The sequence below is a fragment of the Eutrigla gurnardus genome (genome assembly GCF_963514095.1).
Source record: "Eutrigla gurnardus genome assembly, chromosome: 5".
NCBI lineage: Eukaryota > Metazoa > Chordata > Actinopteri > Perciformes > Triglidae > Eutrigla > Eutrigla gurnardus.
Window position 1 is genome coordinate 19,045,945 of NC_139919.1, and position 20,989 is coordinate 19,066,933.

Here is a 20,989-nt window from a genome sequence, read left to right on the forward strand (position 1 = left end):
AAGAAAAACACTCTGTTGCCTAAGGGCACCAATAATATGACTCACAATGGACAGTAAAACAATATTTCTTCATTTCCATTACCCATGGTGCAACTCGGGCGCCGACAGTTGGTTCGGAGGATCGCTTCGGTGTTATGCTAGCAGCAATGCTAGCTTCCAACAGAGATGAAGAGCGGGGTACAGAGGTCCAGTAAGCTCTCCTCCTTCTAACTCCACACCCACAGTTTTTAAAATATGTACTTATTTTTAAACTTTAATCCCAACCGACGCTGACTAACTTTAAGCAGTTTATCAGACTTCCCAAAGCTCCCCCGCGGCCCCCCAAAAAGCCTTTAAACATCTTTATTCCCCCACACATTATGCTTTTAAGCTAGTTCTCGTTTAACTGGTGATTTCACTTCACCTCAGCACCACTAGATGGCACTAAATGCTAACAGTTGGGGACAGAGGCGACATGAGGCAGATGAGTGGAAAATGTAACCCAGATTCACTAAGGGATTTATCACTAATGGTGATTTCATGCCTAGGCTAACGGCAGGTAGTTTACACGTATTGACTTTGGTGTGCCCGGAGAGCCGCGGGGTCGTTTTCCACGGAGGCGAGGCGTGTGTGCGTGTGTGAGGGGAGGAGGAGGAGAGGAGGAGGGGAGGAGGGACGTGTCACGCTCTGGGGACGTTTTTTGCCCCCCAAAAAGTTCTAGAAAGTTGACATGAAGTAAACAGTGTGCGGTTGTCACATCTCACCCCCTGTATGTGGGTGTGGACCGCCGTTAGACAGCTGCAGTAACACTTCAGACAGACGGGGAGTGTCCGGCGACTGGATTTTAAAAACCCATCTCATTTGTTTGTGAAGAAGGAGGCGACAGTTATGGTTGTATAATTATCCAGTGCTATTGCTAATTATTTCCTTCCTTAAAAAACCCAAACAAACCGAAACTGTGATTTACATGACGTGGAGCTGGCACCATGGTGCATCGATATGGTAAGTAACGTTAACGTAACTCTCGTGTGTCATCGTTTTCTCGTAAATCTCGGTCAGGATATACTTTTTTTTAGGTTAATGCCAGCTCAGTGCTCCCGTGGACGTATTTGCTTTAACTTTTCACTGGAACACTAGTTCTAATCTCTTGGGGAAACTGTTATTTTCCTCCTTAAGGAATGAGAAAGGTAAACTACTGTAACTGGGGAATTGTGCAACTTCCGGGCAGCAGTTTAATGTTCAGGCTCCAGTAGGAAGCTGAAGTTGTAGATTTTCCTCCGTGATGTGCAGCATCTCTGTGCTGTGTTCCTCGCCACCCACTGGGTTCAACAACCAGCTGCACAGTCGTGTTGCCAGGAGAAATATACCTGTGCTCTGCGGGGGATTGTAGCCGACACCAGTGCTGCATTTGCTTATAAGTAGAACATAAAGTCATTGTCATTATGTGGTAGTTTCTGTGAAATCCCATGTTTGCACATAAACTTATGTCTGCGATGGTTTGATGCTTTCCAACTTCTGTGACTTGCTTTTAGAGTATCCTCTGTATATTTTACAGCTTATAGGCAAATTGGATGGATTGGCAGAAAATAATAATGGTTGTGTAAAGCTATAAATTGTCTAATTTTTAAGCGACATGGCACAAATTCACTGTAAAAGTGACCAGTCTGGTTTTCTTATAAATATATTTATATTTGTTTTTAAATATTTGTCATGAAACTAAATATATTTGGGGTTTGGACTGCAGACTTGATAAAACAATAATATTTAAGGATGTCATCAAGGCCTCTGGGAACTTATTTTTATTTTTTATTATTATTTTTTTTAGAGCAAACGATTATTCAAGAATGTTAATGTCAATTAGAATAATTTAAAATTGTAGATCAGATTTAAGGAGGTAGCCTATCACATTTACTATTCTATCCCCGGATTAACTGCCTTTCAAGAGCAATACAATAAATATTAATTGTAACCCAAGTTCATAAGAATATCGTTACATCTGTAAACAATGGCTCTTTGTTAGTGTTGTCCTGAGAAATGTATTTATTTGGTGAGTCAGACGCAGAGCGAGCAGTGGGGCTGCTCAGACGCTACCAGGCCAACCTGACCAGTCCAGAGGAGCAGACCCTGAAGACCAGTGTGGGCAAAGTCTCTTCCATCTTGGGCAGCCAGCTGTTCCATGCTCTTCTTGGTAAGAAACACACTATAAAATGCTTGTTTGGAGAAGGGAGTCTTTCAAATCTCTGCCCTTTTAGAATAATGCATCACAGTTTTCTCTGGACTTTCGGAATTACTTTTCCTATCCACACCCCCTTCTTTTTGAGTAAGTTCACCTCAATATTTATGGTTTGTTATGATTGGTTCCCTCAGTTACTTAGTGTAGTTTATGTTTATGGCTGCAGACTGGGTCAGACTGGGTTGTATTAATTTGTATGGGAAGTTAACTGGGTCTAAATGTTTCCCAATTAAGTCTAATGAAAGAGGCCTTTCAGTTTGCCTCACAAAGGTCTCCTCTGTAACATACTGACATTGTAATGAAATCCCAATAAACCCAACCTGAACACAGTCTATCTATAGACTATAGATCCCCCTTAGCTTTGACTAAATGCCCTCTTTTGTATGTCATGAACATGTTGTAGATCGTTGAAAAACTAAAACAGTCTATTCACCATTATCAGAAAGCTATTATTATTATTGACTATAGAAAGTTAGTAATCTACTAAACTTGCTGCCAACTATTGCTACTCCTAAAAGCATCCTGAAGTTTTCATAGTTTTTACTGAGACAGTGAAGTGTCACTTTTATTATGTGTAACCAGTTACAAGTATGGGGTTTTTCAGAAGAGCTCAGGAAAGCCAATTTGAATCTGAGTTCCATTTAAAGAAGATAAAGCATTACTTCAGTTTAACTAACGGTTGAGTGGTCCTTCTAATTACCAAAGACATGTTATAATGATGCTTGCCCTTGGGTCTGCTGACCCACTGCTGGGCAGCCGGGGGAGGGGATGCTCAGGCATTAGGCACTACCACTTTTTTTTTTTTTTTTTTTAACCAGTGATGCATCTGAAGCAATAGTGAAACCACTTTTATATATATTTTAGTTTGTCAGATAGACTTAGTGCTAATTTAACAGAGAAAACATCGGAACGTTATACATTCCTAGTTTGTAGTACAATGAAAACAGGATCCATTTCTGTTTTTGCTTATCCCATCATTTAAAGTCCATATTTCAAGACCAACTATGGCTTAGCAGGTTAACAAGTCTCATTACAAAAGCTGCTTTAGATGCAGCAAACATATACAGCCTTCTTTTGGTCAGTCAGGAGGACACAACTGGAGCATCTTGTGGCTTTAAGCATACAGTAATCCATTGCTCACATCTCCCCTTATCAACATTTAAAGTCAAGAAATATCACGAGAACATGTGGTATTTGTTGGTAGGTGGTTATCAGCTAGTAGTAAATATATCACATGTAATGGTCTCAAAAAACCCTCTGCAGGGAGTAAATCATGGAAGATAAAGAAATACTTTGATCATTTGTTGTTAGCAGGCTGGACATGATAATCCATTAATGTTACAGATGACAGAAAGGAATGATGGAGATATTTACCTTTTAATCTGGTTCTCAGTCATAGTGCTTTAAAATGTATCATACTGTAAACTCAGTTGTCAACACTCAGTATTGTGAATTTTGTGGCGTTTTCCTGGCAAGTTGGGGAAATGTATGATTTGAAACTGCTAAAAAGTGCCATTACGTTGAACCTTTTGATAGCCAAGAGGTGATTCATTAATAAATGACATGTAGTGTATGTTTATAGGGTAGGTCCTGGTTTCGGACATACTGCAGCTATTGTGTCGACCAAGAACACATGGTTATGATCACAGAGTCTTAAATCTGAAGGAGGCTCTTCCTACTCATTGCTGTCCCATGCTGATATCCCTAATCAAGAACATTTGATGATACATTTGTTTCGTTGTTTAAATTGATGATGGTTTCCCTTATACTAAATGGCATCATGGATAAACCACATCTTTTAAAATACTACCTATTAGGGTTTCTGTAGACATGGATGTTTTTACGTATGCTTGCCGTGTTTGTGGATCTAGGGATGGTAAAGTAGGTCCAGGCTGAAATATCTTAAATATCACAACACATCGAGTGCATTGGCACAACATTTACAGACGTTCACGGTCCCTAGAGGAGGACTACCACTGCACTGGTTGCCTTCTATTGCTGGGGGGATGTTAACTTGTCTGTCTCTGAAGGGGGCAAAGCCATAAAAACACACAAAATACATGACGATTCCTCCCAGTAGTGCTGTTTCTTATAATATGTTGAAAAGTAAAGTTAAGTGAGGTAATACTTCTGCAGAATACATGAATGGTTTGAAATGCATCTTTACAATAGCTTAGTGCTGCGTACCAATTTAATCTAATAACTACTGACATCAGATGTAATTTATCTTGTTTTTTATTTAAGTGAGGGAGACTCAGAGAGGATTCACTTTCCAAATCAGGATTCCAGACATTCCTCACAAAGAATGTTCAATCAGGACCGCCGAGCCCTAGGAAGCCAGGAAAATAAACGGGTCCCGGCTTTCATGCCAAGCCTCTTCCACAACTCTCCTGACTCTGTGGATCCTCTGAGCAGAGTGTGAGGGTAGAGGAAGAGGAGGCCTGTGGTCGGCGTGTCTCAGGTGCAGGGCTTTGTTCAACATGTGGTTCTCATCAGGGAAGGCAGAGTGGAGAAGCAGCTGGTTCGCAGCACTAATATGAATACAGTGCTGTGTAAACATTACTCATCCTCTTATCCTCTCCTCTTGTGTTTGCCTTCGCATGCTCAGGGCCATGTGAACCGGTTCCGTTCAGACCATTATGGGTTGCTTTTGTGGACAGAGCTCTCTGATCAGAGCCGACGTTGCTGTACACCTTTTTTTTTTTGTATTGTGCTTCGATTCAAATTAGGATAAAACAGAAGGTTTTATCTCTCTAGCTTTGATCCACTGTGGGAAGTAAAAGAGGAGTTTGATGCAGTGTGGGAAGGTTCAGTACTGGCCACTTGATTGGATGTCTGCATGGTTGCACAGTCACGAACAAAGGTTGCCTTAACTGTGTGTCCACCCTTTTGTTCCAGCATACAAACATGCAGTGGGAGGCATGGGGGGCTGCAGGGAGTTGGGGCACACATACAGACAGACACACGTTAAATAACAGAAGACCCTAAATGCTTGGGGAGTATTTTATCGAGGCAGTGACAAGGGGGTGAATTGTTTGCCCTGCCTTGAAATTGTGACCTAGATATCTGTGAATGTGTTATCCTAGTGAGCTGTGGCTTGCTCATCATCATGTAAAGAACCAGGGGCACATTCTTTTTTGTTGTTGTTGTATGATTCACCAGGCAGGCAATACAGAGATGACTTCAGTCTAATTGAATAGAAACATGACAAATCGGACAGGCCTATAACACACACAAACACACTGATCTGCATGCTGTGTCTTTTTTACGACAGGGGAAAAGGTGCAGGAACTCCCCTGTGACTGTGACAAAAAGGCTTAGCGCTCCGACCAGGCCATCCTGAAATAGTCTCAACATCAAAAAGAGATCTGGGAATAAGTCCTGCGAATGAGACTTCTGGCTTGGATTATGTATTTTGTTCCATGGCCAGGAATTTATGTGGTCTGCGAGGGTTGGAACAGTTCAAAGTTTTTAGTGGAAAGTCACAGTTGTAAAAGAAAAACTCTGTACTTTGTGTGACTGTGAATTTAGATCTTAAAACATTTCAAGACCCAATTGAGCACTTTTCTGTTTTTTTTCTTACCTCTGCCAGAAATAGACACAAATGATGTAATTAGATGTATTAGATGTGTGAAAGCAAGCTCGGTGTCCGGGATGCAGCAGAAGAACACAATTTCTGGCAAAACTCCAGCAGATGCAATATTGTTAATTAAAGCTCACATATTCGAGTTTGGTTTACATGAACAATGGGTCAAATGACTCATTACATGTGAAAGGTGTAGCTCGTAGTGATGAACCCACAGAGAATTATCCCCTATAGCTTGTTTACCAGCTTTTTTGTGTCTTTCAAATCAATGATTTGGTTTTACAGCCTGCAACTCTACTGTTTCAAGTCACAATGCTCTTGTTTCTAACTACAGCAGCTGGTAAGCTCTGATAATCCCACTATACACTCCATGCTCAGCAACAAATGAGAGATAGACAAAATTACTAGTGAACATAGTGGAGCATTTTTTAGCAGCTAAAGAGCCAAATATTTTCCTAAACCAGACCAAATCATTTTGAGTGATTTCAAAAGTTTGCCAGAAACATAACTCCAAATGAATGCAGCTAATACTTAATACCCACATTTTGGGCCATTAGGAAGGCAGCGTTATGTTATTATTGAACAGCAATTGACGTGTTGATGTTCTCGTCGTGTCATTGTGGTCATCTGTCTGTGCCTGCATGTAAGAGTGTATATGCAGGTAGGCCCTGAAGCATGTGTGTGTCTGCATGTATATAAGAGTTGTATAAGTGAGATTGCTCTTTAGTCAGCTAGGCAACTAACTCCTCTGCCCACACATGGCTTCACTCCTCCACATTCAGACACAGTGATGAGTCACATGCTCCATTCTTACACTTTTGTTCTCACAGTATCTTGTTGGGACATACTGACTTTTATCTCTCTGTCTCTGTCTCTGTCTCTCTCTCACACACACACACACACACACACACACACACACACACACACACACACACACACACACACACACACACACACATCACTCCTTTGAGTCTGCTTCAACAAAAGGCTCACTAATAGAAAAAGACATGTTTAAATGTATTCAGCGTCTTTAGATCTCCCTCTCAAATGTGTCTCGTAGGATGTCTTGTCCTGACACTGAACTTTGGGAAGTTGAGGAAGTCTCCGGCAACCTCTTTATGTCAACAGTGCAGTAACCAGGCCTGCGTGTGACATCAGCAAAATTGTCCCAGTGCATTCCCATCAAACAGCTGCCACTCAATAGGTGACCACAGGACATGAGCGTGTAATGAGCCAAGAGGTGATGAGTGGAGACGAGACGAGGATGGAGGAGAGTCTGGAAAAAATGCAAAACGCACTGAGATAGCTCACGGTCTTATCTTAATATTCTGTGGTGCTTTAGAAAGACTTTGCATGTGAACACGTTCAACTAATCTGATGAATAGAGTAAACATGATATACCTGCCAAAGAAATACCAGCATGTTAGCAGTGTCTTTTATGGCATGTTAGCATGCTGATGTTGCACAGTTGGCACATATTACTTCATCATAACATTGCACCTTGAACTTTGACCCTCTTGCTCGTATATCCGCTGCGAAAAGGAGTATGCTGACTTGCATACTGAAAAATGTGAGTGGATGCAGCTATTTTTGGCATACCACATTTGACATATGTGTATTCATCATACCTACTTTTGTCGTACTAAATTTTATAGTAGGAAAATGTTGCTTCCTTGCTGATATTTTCTCTGCCACACCCTCAGATCCACAACATGGGGTGTTATAAGTCACATTACAATAAGTCACATTCCTCACACTAAGTTTGAAGCATAAGCTTACATCTCCTTATGTGAAAGTTCAGGAAATAGCTTTTATAAAACCAAATTTCCTCACTCAAATGAAATCATGTAACAGGGTATATGTTTCCCACTGCTCAACTAGGGGGCAGTGTCTTCATTTATTCAACATGTGTTGGAGCTCATGTATCCTCACCCTAAAATGGAGCTTCAAAGCAACGAGACTGGAAATGACCTACAGTGTAATTGATCGATGATAATATTGAACTATGTTCTTCAGCTTGTATGAAATATAACATGAACCACTTAGACAGCGAGTGAAGGATTTACTCAGTCATTGCCCGAGTCATATAGTTCAGAAAGAAGATAAAAAGAGCACAAACGTGGAGACAATGCCATGTAAACAGACGACTCTCACCTCCACGTTTTCATGCATCGCGATGGAAAACATCACTGAGCGACACAATGCATCACTGAGGAACAACAACACATCATGAACACGGTGATGTTTTCACGTTCGATTTATTGGATTATTTTACTCAATCAAAGCAGTGTACTTTAGAAGGACTATATGAAAAAGAAAGAAAGAAAGAAATTGCAGAGTTAAAAAAAAGTGCAAAAATGTGTTTGTAAGAGCCAAGCAAAGAACAAAAACACTCATTATTATTGTTGTTTTTTTTCCCTCACAGATATTCAAGAGTGTTACGAGATGACCTTGCAACTGAACACAGAACAAACTGTTGTGAAAGAAGACAGCAGGCAAGATGAGTGGGAGGTAATTTTCCCTTTTCACATTATAGATTGGAGAAAATATGCTCGATGTTTACGTTGTAGTGTCACACATGCTGCTGTGTGCCGTGTTTGGCCTCTTTGGCTAAACACGGCACAAGGTGTCACTACCTGTGTCCCTCGCACTCCTATGTGGAGAAATTGTTATCATGAGTCAAGGAAGTGTGGAGTATCAGGGGGGAGAAAAGTTGAAGGGAGGGGACACATGGGGAGAGGAGGAAGTCAAAACAGTGCTGATGACCATTTGCTCATCTGTGGGCTCTCATGAAGTCAGCCAGGCCTTTCATTATAACAAGTGTTTGCAGTAACATGGTTAGAAAGGTGTGGGCCTCATAAGACAACGACTGAATTGAAGGGTGAATGTCTTCATTTTTTGTGTAATTTAAACCATGTGCAGATGTTTAAGTGTCTACCCTGCTTTAAATATAGGGATAATTGAGTTTGTAGTTCCACGTCACTGATCTCCTAATAGCCTTTGGATGGTTAGGAGCCCTTGACTTCATGTCACTTGCATGATTTAATATTTCCTCATAACTTTCCTTCATCTTTGCCAAAATGTTAATGAAATTGATCTTTGGCTGACTTCTGTAGCCCATTAACTGAATGATCTCTGGCCTGCTTTTGAGCAGAGATTAGAAAAATGCTATAGCTTCTGCTTAGCCTACATGCACGTGTGTGTGTGTGTTTCTGATTATTTGGCTGCACTCACAGTGACGAACATTAGTCTACTTGTGGTATGTGGGGTATAAATTAATTGTGATGGCAAAAACAAAACAAAAAATATTTCAATTTTAGCACAAAATTTGAAAATGTAATTTGGAAAACTGGATTTAAGGCACAATGCCCACTTTGATCCCTTTGAGCCAAACTGGATTCTTCCACTGAAACATCAGACTTATTTAATCAACTTATGTGGACCTGAAAAATGCCTGGAAAACCAACAGGCCATATCCTAATGCTTACATACCATTTATTAGTATAAGGTGACAGGTTAATGTAATCAATACGTTTATTGATGTAATAATATTAGCTCTTTTTTAATATGCTGTAACACCACAGAAATGGGAATGGACCCTTGCTCCGTCTTTAGAGACGTCTCTGAGTCTTGATGGTGTTGCAAGACAAGAATTCACTTTTAACTCTAATTAAATAATTCGGAAGTGAAATTGGTTTAAAGCTTTACTCACCAAATAACGGGACAAATAATAATACCACACTTTCAGCATTAGGCCTTAGTTTTTCAAATGTACAGGAGAGAGACAGACGGGAAACATGGGGAGAAAGAAAGACATAGCGTGTAACACAGGTCTGTGGCTCCGGCCCCCTGCAGTTATATAGTTCTCGTCTAAGACCAGGGGGCCACCATGACACACCAGGTGGTTCACTATGTTAACGTGAGAGGGTCAGGAAGACTTGGGGACAGCTGTGGTCGAGCCAGGACATGAGAAATACATGTATTAATCTACTTGTGAATAAGAGGGGGCACAGCCATAAGATAATGACTTACCCACTGGTTTAATCAGTTCACCCCCAGTAGATGTCTTTATCTTCCTCTTTTGCTTTTACATGGTGATCTGAGTTGTCTGACTGTTATATTGATTTCCTATTTTGTCACCGGTGTGCCCTTGGAAGGCGATTCTCTCCTGCGTGATCCCTTTCCTTCACAAATTAAATAGCTTCATCGTCTTGACACAGGCCCTATTAAAATGTTGTATACCAACATTTGTTATTGGTCATGAACACAACTATTGTGCTGCTGTTTTTTTTTGCTGGTGTTTTAAAAGACAAGTCCACAATTTTACAAGTACATTTTAATACAATACTCTGATCTCTATATGCGAGTTTAAAATGTAAGTTGGTATGCTCTGACTGTACAGTCTTTTAGTGAGAAATGCTTGACCACTGGACCGGCTCTTTCATACATAGTTTAAAAAAGGAATAATTCATATATGCAGGTGTTACTAAGTCATGTAGAGTGCTGTCACTGTTTTAGGCCTATAATGCAAAAGATGATAGTGAAATTAAAGAATTCCATCCTCACATGAGATAAGAACTTTAATCTAACATTATTCCGCCGTGCTCAACATCACCTCCCTCTAGTCAATCACTTAACGGCAGTATGTTTTTGAAAATCATGTGCTAAGTCCGAACTGGATTATGTATGGTCAGTTGAACAGGGGAGCTACAATAAACTTGTCATTTAGTAGACTGTATTAAATGGACGCTTTAGTGTAAAAGACAGTGTTGTCCAGTTTATGACACATAAAGCTTGAGCCAGTGACATTATTTTCAATGTATTATTGATTAGCACAATTGATATAAAAGTCGATATCTGGAGGTTTTTCAGGCTGATCTATCCTGAGGACCGTTTTGCTATATTTTTATACAAATGAATCATCAACGTTTGGGAGTCCCCGCAGCTCACCTAGTAGACTCTAGGTTTGAATCTCTCTGATTACATCACTTTGATGATGTCTACATATGCACTAGTACTTGGAGTGGCAGAAACCGATTTTTTTAACCAGAGAAAAGTATATTATAAAAATGGTCATATTTGATCAAATGCAGGAAAAAGTGATGACAAGCAGCAGATTTCAACACATGGTGACATGTTGAAATAGAGCATTAGGTAAAAGAGAAAGGAATGGAGTTGGTACACTTCCTTGATGTTGAAACACGTTAGGTCTATTTTAGGTTTATCTGTCTAATTACAGCACCACATGTTCGTAGCCTGTCACTCTTACAGAAAAACACCCCACAAACTATGACTGTGGTTTAAACTTTATTCTGCCGTCCTAAGCTCCTCTCAGTGTATTCTGTGATCCATCCTGTCAAGCTTCTAATTCAGTGCAGCATGGCTCCTGATCCTTCTCCACATCTTTCTCTGGATCCCAGCTGCTTGTGGGGCTCAGGCACAGTCCTGGAGAGACAGAAGGGGAAGTTTGAGTGGGAGAGAGCTGCTTAATGGACACCCAGTGAGGTGCTCATCAGTATTCTAGCAATGTTGTCACCTGAGTGGAGGATGGAAGGGAAAATAAATGAGTCTGCAAATTCCCTGATTTGGTGCAGAGTAGCAGGTGAGAGTGGAGAATAGCTCCTTTGGAGAGAAAAAAAAATGAAAGAAACCATGAGAGAAGAAGCTGTTTTTAGTAGTCTAGAAAGTTATTAGTATTTTGATTGCAAGAGCAATTTTTTTATGTGTAATAATCCTGGAATAGCTAAGAAAGTAATGGCCAAGATGAAACCGCTAATTAATTGATGGACTCATTTCAAATATGTCTGCACAATTTTGGAAGTGCGTGCGTGTTTCTGGTTGTGTAAGAGTGTGTGCACAGTGCAAAGGGCATACTCTTAGTTGCCATTATTAGACAAAGCAGGCAGCACTGCCATGTGGTAATGGAGCTGTCAGAGAGAAACTCACTTAGCATCTCTTTGCAACAACAAATAAAAAACGTTTTATGATTTTGAAACTCTGTTCCTAAGAGTTGCAGTGATGCCAGGTACAGCAGCCTGCATGCTTAGAGGTGTGTGTGTGTGTGTGTGTGTGTGTGTGTGTGTGTGTGTGTGTGTGTGTGTGTGTGTGTGTGTGTGTGTGTGTGTGTGTGTGTGTGTGTGTGTGTGTGTGTGTGTGTTAATATAAACACTTCATGTCGTTTCAACTTGAGCAGCTTTCATTTTAATTTGGAGCAGCTGAGAGAGAGGGCATCACATGTTTGGAAGGTCTTTGAGGCTGTTTTTCTGTAACTCTTTTAAAAACTTTGCACCAGTCCCGGCCGGCTCTAAAGTATGCCCTCTGCTGTCAGTTAAGGTTCTGTGGGAATGATCTCAGTGAAATGCATGTGCTGTAGACTCTGTGTATTCCAGTCAGTAGAAGGTTTTGGTCACTTCAGTTTGATTTTTGCTGCTATTTTATAGTGGCTGAGACTCATATGCCATGAAATAAGAGATGGAGTGAACCTGCAGTCCAGTTCGGTGCTGCTTTGTTCGGTGACTGTTTTTGCAACAACTAGCAGCATATTGGTGTGTGTTATTCGGCACTGCTATTCTTACATTTTTGATTCTCTATTTACAGTGCTATGTCTATAGCGTTGGTTACATATTTTGTAGTAGCTCCTCTTTTTTCTTGTGTGCTAAAAAGTGCTGATTGGATTAAATTAAATGAGTGTGCTCGCTTTCTTGTCAACGGTTAGATGAGAACAGTGATACTCACTCTCATCTCTGCACTAACTATGAGGCTAGAGCTAAGCTAAGGGAACAGCTAGCCCGATTGCAGTATGGAATCCACTGTAAAATCAGAAATTATAATCATAATGTAATTATAATACATTTTTACACTTCAGTTTTTGTATGTTTTAAACAAACAAGATATAATGTGTTAATTGGATAGCTGATGGATTGCGGTAGGCAGATTTGATCCCTTCAGACAGAGCTTTCTGTTTCTTCCTGCTCCCAGGCTTTATGCTAAAATGAGCTAACTGGCTGCTGGCTCTAGCTTTATATTTAGCTCCCAGAAATGAAAGTAACATCAATCTTTTTATCTAACTGTCAGCAACAAAGTTATCAATCAACACATGTCAGCACTAAAGAATAAAGAGAAGCCTGCTGGTTCCAGCTTCATAATAAATGCATTAACTAGCCTCAGTCCGTGCCTCTCATGTAGTACCATTATGTTTAAGTCCCAGAGCTATGCATTTGATTGTACACTTATGGCTGTCATGAAGGTATTTCCAGAATCCTTCAAGCTGCTATATACAAGATTGGGAGCATTTCTATTGCCTGTCAACGGCTCCCAACATGGCAATGGCTGAGCCAACAGCTTGCGGCTAACCGTGCTAATAGTCCTTACAGTGCAAACTACAGCAAAAGTGCTGACAAAAGTGTTTACCTGAGGGGGAAATGGAGGGTGGGTGCTACCGTAAGGCCGGCGGCCGTGAACGTGCCAATGAGGCACGCTCATATGTATGAATATGCAATAAAAGCATGTCCAGCTGTGTAAACAAGGAAGAGCCACTCAGGTAGACATTACTCCACTATATCTTTACATGACAAATAGTTGTTTGCTTCTATTTCATATGTTGTACCTTTTTTAAGACGCCCACAACCAACTGGATGAAAATATATTCAGTTTGCTCCTTGATATAAAAAAAGAAAACAAATGAGTGTCTTTGCCAAAATTATGAACTACTCTTTTAGAGGCGTTGGTGATGGTTGTCAACTTTGTTATCCACAAGTCCTGATCCTTGCTTGTCCCACAGGACCAGGACGAGGAGGAGGAAGGTGCGTTTCGGGTGCGAGTGACTAGCAGAAGTAGTCCTCACAAAGTGGAGCGAGTTTCTGGCTTGGTGACGCTCTCCCATGTCGACGTGCCAAAGGTGAGTAAAGCAAAGCAAAAAGAAGCTTTCTTTTGAACTCAATTATTCCTCCCTGGTTCGAATCAGGCATCAACTGCTGCTAACAGAAGCAGATACTAATATACTTGATGATGTGAAGATAGCGTATTCTCCATGACAGTTTAGTGACAGTCATAGAAGTGCCCTACCATCATGAAACATGTTAACATGTTACTGTTCATAAAGGTTGGTGACCTTCTGAAAGATTTGAGTCATGTTGAGACATGCCTGCTGAATCACAAAGTAGTCCAACGATTCCAGGAATTGATTTCTAGGGATTGGTTCAATCGATTTGAAAAGAGGAAGTTTGTGATGATTATTCTGATGTTAATGCTGATGCCATAATTTTAGCACCCCTATAGCTCATTAATTAATTTATTTTATCCATAAAAATGTAAGAACTACAACGTGAAGTTTATGAGGAATTGTGTGCCATTTTATATTGTTACAGTTTATTTTGTACCACGTAAACAAACCAGATATAACTTATTAAGAAACGATCTTTTGAGGTGTTTGTAGTCAGCTGTGTCTCCATTCGTCTTTATGCTAAGCTAACCACCAGCTGGCTTAGCGTAGATACAGGAGAGTGGTATCGATCTTCTCAGACTCTTGGCAAGAAGTTGATTTAGCATATTTACCAAAATGTCCAACAATTTCTTTAAGATGGCATGGTCTGCTGAAGCTTATGAGCAACACTCATGACAGAGATATGTGTCATAGGCTAGCCGTGTTCATCAGTATTATAAAAAGCCCTTGTGTTCACATGCCTTCCCCCGTTACAACACAGCTAGCGGCACATGGCAGCACAGTGGCCACAGGCGTTGGCTTTTCAGCTGAGCCTAGAACTAGTGCAGTTGGGGGTGGGGGGTTTATGGGGCGGGGGGTTGCTGTAAGCACATGGATTCAATGTGCTTGTATGATAATGTCTGCATAAGGGTAGGATGACAGCACAGGTTGGCTCTGGATAATATGGAGTTGGCTGTGTGTGTGTGTGTGTGTGTGTGTGTGTGTGTGTGTGTGTGTGTGTGTGTGTGTGTGTGTGTGTGTGTGTGTGTGTGTGACTCCCTCTATCACATGAAGGAGGGAGGTGAGCAAGCTGAGGAGGCGCAGGGAACGTGAGGGAGGGAGTGAAAGGGAGAGAAGGGGGGTGTAGAGAGAAAGATATAGTGGGGGAGGCTGATGAGAGAGAGAGAGAGAGCAAGGCGGCTGAGAGGCGAGGGCCGGTGCAGTGCAGAGCTGGAACGGACACCCAGAGCTCAGCCTTCCTCGGGTTGCCATGGAAACCACATTCCTCCCCCGCCTGCATCCCTACAGACTGCTCTGAATCTATCTCTCTCCTCGCTTCTCTGTTTTTCATCCTGTCTTTTTCATTCCTCTTTTAATTCGTGTCTTTGTTTTTCCTCTCTCTCTCTCTCTCTCTCTCTCTTTCTCTCTCTGCTCTGCTTTTTACACCATACAGACATTGACAATCGTGATGATGCACACTCAGCAAGCACACTGATTTCACATGCATCGCGCTCTGTGACAAGGTGAACGGGTAATTACTCAGACTTTTTGCCTTCCCATGCACTGATGGACACATAAGCACTTTGTTGTTTTCTCGCCATCTCTCCATTTTCTTCTCTCTATTTTTACTCCCCCCTTCTGTTGAGCACCATGCTTCAGTAATGCCCCCTCTAGTCATCGCATTTCTGCCCACACATAGGGCACCTTAGCTTCGTCTCTCCTCAGTTATGGTGTCTGTTGTGGACCAACAGCACCTTCGTCATATTTTATCAACTGCTTTCACCTTCCTCGGTTTCCAGCTCATCTCTTGACCTGCTGCTTGCATCCCATTACAGAGCTCTCTTTCTTTCTTTTTTTTAATCTTTTTATGCATGTACAGAATCTATGCCAAACGCTGTTCCTGTGCCCTCTGATACTATACCCACTCTTGCTATCTTGTGTTCCTCATCTCCTTCGACTCCCCATTTTGCTCCATGTGTATGATTCTCTCTCATTATTACATCAGTTGGAGGTGCTGTGTTGGGTATGTGTGGTGGAGCAGCTGTTCTCTGCCGCTGAGTCCTATTAATAGGAGTCTTAACCGTGTGCTAGCTTTTGTTTTCTGCGTCTGCATTTCTGGGAGAGTATTGTGGAGGCTCTTCGGCAGGTTAAATTGTTTTTTAGTACAAAACTGATGAGTTTCATTCTCTTGGTCTGACTGGCATTTTCTCTTGGGGTGTCTTTCCCTTTGCTCGCTTCACGCTTTACAATGCTGTGATTAATTGAGCAGGGAGAGCATTAACTGTAAAGATCCTCCTAAATAATTATTCCTTCCAATATCTGCTATTTCTAGGAGAAATAAGTGGATTCTGCTATGATGCAATCATGCCAGAGAGAGACTTTTAAGACTTGCTTCCTCACCCCCTCTTGCATTTAGTTAAGGCTACAGTAGTGCAGTGTGTGTTGATATGGAGCTGCCTCTTTAAGACTGCCTCACTACCGACTGTCCTTTTATGGTGCTGGATCCGGTCAGGTGACAACGGAGTAGTCACATAGATTCTCTGAGAAATGCCTAGAAATGACTGAAAAGCTCAATACATGGTGTGTGCTGTGGTTGGGGGGTTGTAACGCTCATTACGGTAGCGTGTGTGTGTGTGTGTGTGTGTTTGTTTGTTCGAGGGTGTCCAGGTTGGTTTATGTAATAAGGGCCGTGCAGGCTGATGCTGAGCTGATAATGTTGGGGGAGCTGCAAGGTGGGATGCAGAGAAGCATCTCTGTTCAAATGCACAAGATAATTTGCTCATTTACGCCATAAATCACAGGCGCTTCTTTTTCATTTGTCAACCGAAGGTCAGAGGTTACTGCTTTCATTTCACAAGATAAATCACCTAATGCTGTTGATCCACTCCTTTCCAGTCCAAGCTGTTTAATTGGGCACAATATGTATCAAGGACTGCACACAAACACAAACTTAATGCATAGGTACATACATGTACACGTATGTATACACATGTGCATGGATATGTGGTGAATGTCTGCTTTTTATCTTATCTCTTTTATATTGCCACGATTCCTGCAAGATAGCTATTCTTCTGGGTCTAGTAAAGCAAAGTTGCTCATTTTTTATTCGCTCTAGGAAAGGGTCAGAGTGTAATTACGAGCTAACAGTTCAATCCTCATCATGTGACAATACATAATACTATACTATAATACGTCTTTTTTGTTGTGTTAAATGATTAAATGATTGATATGTTTCTTTGTTAGTTTCCATCCATCCATATTTATGTCTTGCCACTAAAGAAATGCCACTAACTGAATATTACTTTTATACTTGGCACTGTCACAAATAGAAAAATGTGCTAATATAGGTGACAGTTTTATTACATTATAAACTGCAGATTGAATTTCACAATTGCATGTAATCCAATACAAAGACACTGCATATGACATCTTGAAAAATAATAGTGTACGGTAATTGAGCCAAAACGTCAGCGACACAACCTCTACAAAAATGTGTACAAAGGATGTATTTATTGCAGAGCTCTGATATTTGATTCCATTATGTTGAACCAATGTGGGTTTTATGTCACAGGTTGCAATAGCAAAGATTTCCTGAAACGCAGCAGAAATTAAGATGCATTTCATTTCTTTACTGATTAATACATAAAGAAAGGATCAACCTAGATCTCTTTATCCAAAAAATAATGTTTGAAAAATAAGTCTTATGCGACCAATACTGCATAAACCTTCGAGAACTTTATTTATTTCCGGCCATAGTTGTAATTTGGTCATTAATGTGATTAGTGTATATATACAGAAAAGCAGCAATTGATTCGCTCTAAATCGACCTACTAATTTCTTTATATATTTATATCATCTAATATTTAATGGAAGAGGTCTCTTTCCCCGTAGAGGTACTAGATATGTCTACATACAAGGTTAATTTCACAGTGTGTGTGTGTGTGTGTGTGTGTGTGTGTGTGTGTGTGTGTGTGTGTGTGTGTGTGTGTGTGTGTGTGTGTGTGTGTGTGTGTGTGTGTGTGTGTGTGTGTGTGTGTGTGTGTGTGCGCGGCCCAACCATACAGATGACATGAATGTTCATGTTCAGCACAGGGGATCCTTCTCTGTCTGCCTCTACTACTTCTATTATGTGTATCCTGCCTGCCTTCATCTCCTGTGCCGTACAGTATGTGTTTTTTCCTTTTTTCACTGCAAACCCTCTCAGAGGTAAATGTGATGTGGACAGTTTATAAGAGAGACAGAGCGAGGCTAGGGAAGGATGGTTGCAACATGTGCTCAGCCATGTGTGCTGTGATCGATATGCTTGCATCGTCCTTTCAAGCCGCTGACTTGAAGCCCCGCCTCACCGCTCTGATTGGCTTCAGCAGGGTTTGTGGCTGCATCCGACAATGTAACTTTCAGTCATTCAGTGGTGTTCCGGTCTCTGTTTAAAATGCCCAAGTTTCTCTTCTTCTTGCTTTTTCTGCTTGGCAAATATCTGTAGGTTACAGTGAAAGAATATAATCACAATGAAGTGAGTTAGCGTTGCATGTAATTTAGTATCAGTGAGCCTGTTCTATGTTGCTCTTGCTAGGGGGTGCAACACAATGCAGCCCTATCCCCTTGCCCAAAAATTCTGCTGAATATAACAGGAAGGTTGCACGGATACACATATATATAGGCACTATCTTAACGTTAGTCAAAGCGCTGAAATGGCATTAATGTATGAGCACTGTAACATGCAGACGATGTACAAATATACTCTCTCCCCCATGCAGACACACCCAGCTCTGTTCCCCGTCACATTTCATTAATAATGCATATATGCAGGGTTTTAATGGCGACACTGTAATATTCCCTCTTAGGTCTCTAAAAAAAACAAACCTTCACTCTCAGAACCTTTTTTTTCTCCAACTGCCACAGATACATGAAAGCAATATAGTCTCTCCTTCTGTCTTTTTCCCCTCACACATTCTCACTCTCAATCTCTTCCTCCACCTACTCAAAAGCCCAAGCGTGTAATCTTGTTGGTTGCGTGCACATGTGTGATGTCATCATTGTGAACATCAAATATTTCCCCTATGGTTCTTAAACATGCTTTCAGGAATGCAGTATTCTCTTAGTGTGCTTATTTTTACCCGATACTGCACATGGGCTGGTCTTAACAATGACATGAATTCAACAGCAGTGCTGCTTTGCCAGAAGTAATACTAAAAAAAAGGAAGAGGGGTAGACGGTGATATAAAGGCATCACTGTTTAAAGGGAGGTCTAGTGATACTCAGGAGCAACGAGGATTTTCATATGCTGAATCGGCTTCCATTGTGAGATTTATTGTGAGATTAATTACAGATGCAGATACAGTGCACACTGTGACAGAGCCTGAGGTTGCCAATCACTTGCACAGGAAAGCTGTTCAATCTGCAGCTGAACTAGAGATGACCGTGGCGGTGACCAGTGACCAGTCGGAGGGACGGGGTTGCTCACTGTAAATTGGATTTTGGCTGCATTGGTCTGATGAAAACCATGGATTAGACTCACAATTAGTGGATCCGGGTTGAGGGTTGGTACTGACGGACCGCAGATGACAATTTTCTGACCTTTTTTTTTTTTACGTTAAGGAAATAGACAAACGCAATGTTTTCATTGTGCCTTCGTTTGTGAAGCAGCACCTTTTCACCCAAGGCAGGAAGCACCGAGGTTTAGTCGCTGCTGCCCCTTTAAGAGCAGCTAGTGAAGCGCTCAGGACTGTTGGTGCTGCTGCTGCTGAAGGCAGCGCTGCCAGTTGATTGGCTGAGGCTGTCAGGGCTGAGGTGCTGGAGGGATGCTGCTACGTATCTCTCCCCCTCCCTCCCCGCCTCTCTCTCTCTCTCTCTCTCTCTCTCTGTCTCTTGCTCTCCATCTCCCTCTTGCTTGCTCGCATCCCTCTGAATAATCCACATCTAGGGCAAGCTGGCTGAGAGGCGATCCAGTGCTCAGCTCCTCTCTGCAGGCTGAGAAAAGAGACAGAGAGAGAAAGAAAACGATTTTCAACGCAGGAGGAAAAGCGTGAGATTTTGGCAGACCGGGACGATACCAAGAATTAACAGAAGAAGATTTTCATCTGCGGATATCATTTATTTATACATATTGTTTATATATCTATATATATTTGTACACACGCATATAGATATTTATATATATACATTTATCTCTGTACATAACTGTATTTGTGCTTGTCTGTTTATATTAATATTTTTATATGTATTTGTGTGTGTAAATATATATGATATATAAACTAAAAGAATATATATATATATACATATATATATATGAATTTATATGCGTATCACTGTGAACCAAGAGAAGCAAGAGGAAATTTCTATCATCGGGGCTGGTCTCTGATTGTGTGGTCGTATACAATATTTTGAATATTTCCTTTGATCTTCTACGGCAAGAGGACAAAGACTACGTGCCCATTTTGTATTTTTGTTTTCCTGTTGCTGCTTCTCATCCCTCTTGATCTTTTTTTTTTCTACATCGGAGAGGAATAAAGCGGAGAGTGACAGGATTTGACGAAGAGGGAAAATCTGTAGAAATTCCCGTGATTAGTGTTATTTCCATCGGCATTAGTGCTCTGTGAGCCGATCACAGCGCGCTGTGAGACCTGAGGAGGCAGCAGAGACAGAGTGCCACGCCGCTCAGCTCAGCGTCGCTCCAGCCAGCGCAGCCAGCATGCACAAACACCACCACTGCTGCAAGTGCCCAGAATGTTATGAAGTGACCCGTATGGCTGCTCTGCGTAGGATGGATGCCCCGTCGTATGGAGGAGATTGGCAGGCCGAGCCCTATGGATACCCGCCTGGGTACGGGGGAGGCCAGACCTTACCTCCTCCGGCCTCAGGAGGAGGTGGAAGCATGGGAGGAGGAGGGGGCACTTTGGGGAGAAGTAAGGGCAAGATTATGTCTGCTGGGGGCCCTGGAGGCCCCAACCCAAAGGGCCAATCCAAGGGTGGCCCCAAAGTAAACGGCAACAACTCCAGTGGTCAACAAGGAGGATGGTGGCCCGAGTGCACCTGTACCAACCGGGAGTGGTATGACCAGGTAACTCCTCTTCCTCACTCTGTTAGATAGATCAGGCCTCTGGGGCCTGGCAGGAGATGGCTGGGATGAGACGAGCTGCTGCTGTAGTAAAACAGAGAGCATCATGTATCAGCTGTCGTTTTATGGAAGAGAATTCATATTTAGTATTCATCTCAAGCCCTCCGCTTCCCATTTGTTGACTGTAGTTCTTCTATTGAAAGGAGAGTAAAG

The 20,989-nt window shown here is 41.6% G+C and overlaps 1 protein-coding gene across 5 annotated transcripts in view; it reads left to right on the forward strand.

The window, feature by feature from the left end:
* Positions 1 to 846: 846 nt before the first annotated feature.
* The window catches only part of dlg3 (discs, large homolog 3), a 72,501-nt gene continuing 52,358 nt past the window's right edge, over positions 847 to 20,989 (forward strand). The window contains exons 1-4 of one of the 5 annotated variants that reach the window (XM_084010461.1): positions 847 to 981; positions 2,036 to 2,167; positions 8,224 to 8,309; positions 13,579 to 13,695. In XM_084010461.1, coding sequence (XP_083866587.1) covers positions 966 to 981; positions 2,036 to 2,167; positions 8,224 to 8,309; positions 13,579 to 13,695 — 351 coding nt within the window. In that variant the 5' untranslated portion in view covers positions 847 to 965. Of the gene's footprint in view, positions 982 to 2,035; positions 2,168 to 8,223; positions 8,310 to 13,578; positions 13,696 to 20,317; positions 20,780 to 20,989 lie in introns of those variants that run through there. The other 4 variants (XM_084010462.1, XM_084010463.1, XM_084010459.1 and 1 more) reach the window with 4 other exon arrangements.